Source organism: Glycine soja, chromosome 20, assembly GCF_004193775.1.
Source record: "Glycine soja cultivar W05 chromosome 20, ASM419377v2, whole genome shotgun sequence".
NCBI classification, from domain to species: Eukaryota; Viridiplantae; Streptophyta; class Magnoliopsida; order Fabales; family Fabaceae; genus Glycine; species Glycine soja.
Window position 1 is genome coordinate 5,246,876 of NC_041021.1, and position 2,698 is coordinate 5,249,573.

The 2,698-nt window shown below is 37.8% G+C and overlaps 1 protein-coding gene across 1 annotated transcript; it reads left to right on the top strand.

The window, feature by feature from the left end:
- The first annotated feature begins 809 nt into the window (after nucleotides 1-809).
- Nucleotides 810-2,362, top strand: LOC114402438 (zinc-finger homeodomain protein 11-like). The gene has a single exon (XM_028365005.1). The coding sequence runs from the start codon at nucleotides 1,071-1,073 to the stop codon at nucleotides 2,145-2,147; it is 1,077 nt and encodes a 358-aa protein (XP_028220806.1). The 5' UTR covers nucleotides 810-1,070; the 3' UTR covers nucleotides 2,148-2,362.
- The last annotated feature ends 336 nt before the right edge of the window (nucleotides 2,363-2,698 follow it).

The window sequence follows — 2,698 nt, forward strand, 5'->3', positions numbered from 1 at the left end:
GGCCCAGCTGTGCCTGAAATGTCCTTGGGTACTATGCACCCACCTGACCTGGACAATAGCCACGTACATACCCTCCCCTTTAAGACTCATCTGCAGGAGACACTGACTCTTGTGTGAATCAGTGACCTCAACGAATATATTCTTGCCTAATATTTTCAGACAAATTTATTACCCCCAACTAACACATGTGATTGATAAAGAAACAACACTCAAATTATACATATATAATTATTATTATACCCATTTCAGTTCCCCAAAATAATTACTAATATCACATCCAAATTATTAGTATTTCAAAATACAATATTTCAAATTTTCATATTATTCAATTCAAATATTTCAAAATAATTTAATTTTCACATATAGTTAGTAAAAAAATTATATTATTAAACAGTAAAAAAATTATTAGTACAATTTATAAAGTAATTATTATATAATAATTCGATAATGTAAAAATTCTTTGTATTATTAACATATACCATTTACTCTTTTTTTTATAAATATAATATTAATAATATATAAAAGTATAAGTAGTAATAGTAAATACTAAATACTACTAGCTAGTAAATAGGAAATACATCTACATCTATTACTACTAGCCAGCTCTAATTTCTAATTATCCTATTAATCTTTTCATTCTTAACATTGTTTCTTTTTTCCCAAAACCTACTAATCTGTAATTTTACACTCATTTTTTTTATTGTTTTGTTTGTATTCTCTTCTCAAATCATTAGTGGTTGAGATTTTGGACCCTATTGTATTGCTGTATCCCTATATCTCCTCGCAACCCCCATTTAAACCTCAGATTTTGTCATCACTTCTCATTATAACCATCATCATCACCCATTTCTACCTGCATCATCATCATCACTCTCTTTCCTCCAAACCATTCCCCCCCCTCTCCCCTCTTTTTTTTCTTGCTCCCTTTCCCCTTCCATCCCAACAATTCATCCTTCCAACACGATGCTTTAAACTTGTCCAAAACCCTAACCCACCCCTTTCCCCCCATCTTCTCTCTCTCATACTTTCTCTCTCCTCTTGTTATATCACCTCTTGAAGGGACAACAAACATGGACCTAACCTCCAGCACTACCCACAACACAAACACAACACAAACCTTAGAAGCTGCTAATACTATTACTATTACTACTAAAGCCACCCCACCAATTCCCACCACCACCCTAAAGTCTCTATCTTTCACCAACGGCACACTCAAGCGCCACCCCATCACCACCGTTGCTCCGCCGCCGTCCATGGTGGTTTCCTACAAAGAATGCCTCAAAAACCACGCCGCCAGCATCGGCGGCCATGCCCTCGACGGCTGCGGCGAGTTCATGCCGTCCTCCTCCACCGTCCCCTCCGATCCCCGCTCTCTAAAATGCGCCGCGTGCGGCTGCCACCGCAACTTCCACCGCCGCGAACCCCAAGAAAACAACCTCAACAACAACCTTAAAAACAACAACCCCACGTTTTTAAACTGCATCTACAGTACCCCATCAGCTCCAGCACCACTTTCACACCGAGCCATGAGCCAAAGCACATCACCGAGCCTGAGTTCAAGCCCGAGCCACAGCCCAAGCCCGATATCAAGCCCATCACCGCCGCCACTCTCGCACGTGCCACCCTACCACGCTTCAGCGCCACACATGCTTCTAGCCCTCGGCACTGCTTATTCTCCTGCACCCTCTGACGAACACCAATACCAACAAAAAAGCTTCAATTTTTCGATGATGAGGAGCGAGAACGCTAGCAAGAAGAGGTACAGGACCAAGTTCAGCAAGGAGCAGAAGGAGAAGATGCATGGATTCTCTGAGAAATTGGGGTGGAGAATGCAGAAAGGGGATGATGGGTTGGTCCAAGAATTCTGCAATGAGATTGGGGTCTCAAGAGGGGTTTTCAAAGTGTGGATGCATAACAATAAGAACACTCTTAGGAAGAAACCTGAAGATGGAATTGGAAATGCAAATGCTCCTCAAAGTAATAATGATGATGGCAATGCTAATGGTGGTAGTGGTGGATTTGATAGTGATATCAACAACCCCTACAACCCAAATAGCAACAACAATGACAATGATATTCACATGAATGAAGAAGATGGGTGTGTCAACAATGTTGTTCATGTTTCTCTTAATGAGATGTCATCTTAGCTTCTTAGTCTTTTTTTTTGGTCAATAAATTACTTTACTTAGTTAGATGGGAAATGAAGCTGGAAGCTCATGAATCATGATCATTGATTTGATCATTTTTGTTAATTATCATCTTTTTTGTTTTTTTTTTTGGGATCAGCTAAGACTATAGGAAAATCCAGGTGGCTTAGTTTCTATTAAAATGTCATATATATTATTATGTTTATTTATGTTCATAGACTATGAAATTTAGTTTCACAAGGTACATGTTTGATGATGGCTCTTATTGCTGTCACGTTTTCTTCTTGATAAGTTGCAGGTATATAGTTTTAAGTTAGTATTTAACTGTGAAACGTTAATATTATTAATTGTGCATCATCTACTTTCTTTGAAATTATATATATATATATATATATATATATATATATATATATATATATATATATATATATATATATATACCTCCCAAAATGCCCATACTTGTTTGTCCAATTCACGATCCTTTATCAATTCTGGGTGGTGAAACCTATCTGCAATTTTGTCCTTATTCATTTATGGAGATCTCCTACCAT

Coding starts and splice junctions, on each gene's coding strand:
- LOC114402438 (XM_028365005.1), top strand. CDS start 1,071: ATGGACCTAACCTCCAGCACTACCCACAACACAAACACAACACAAACC.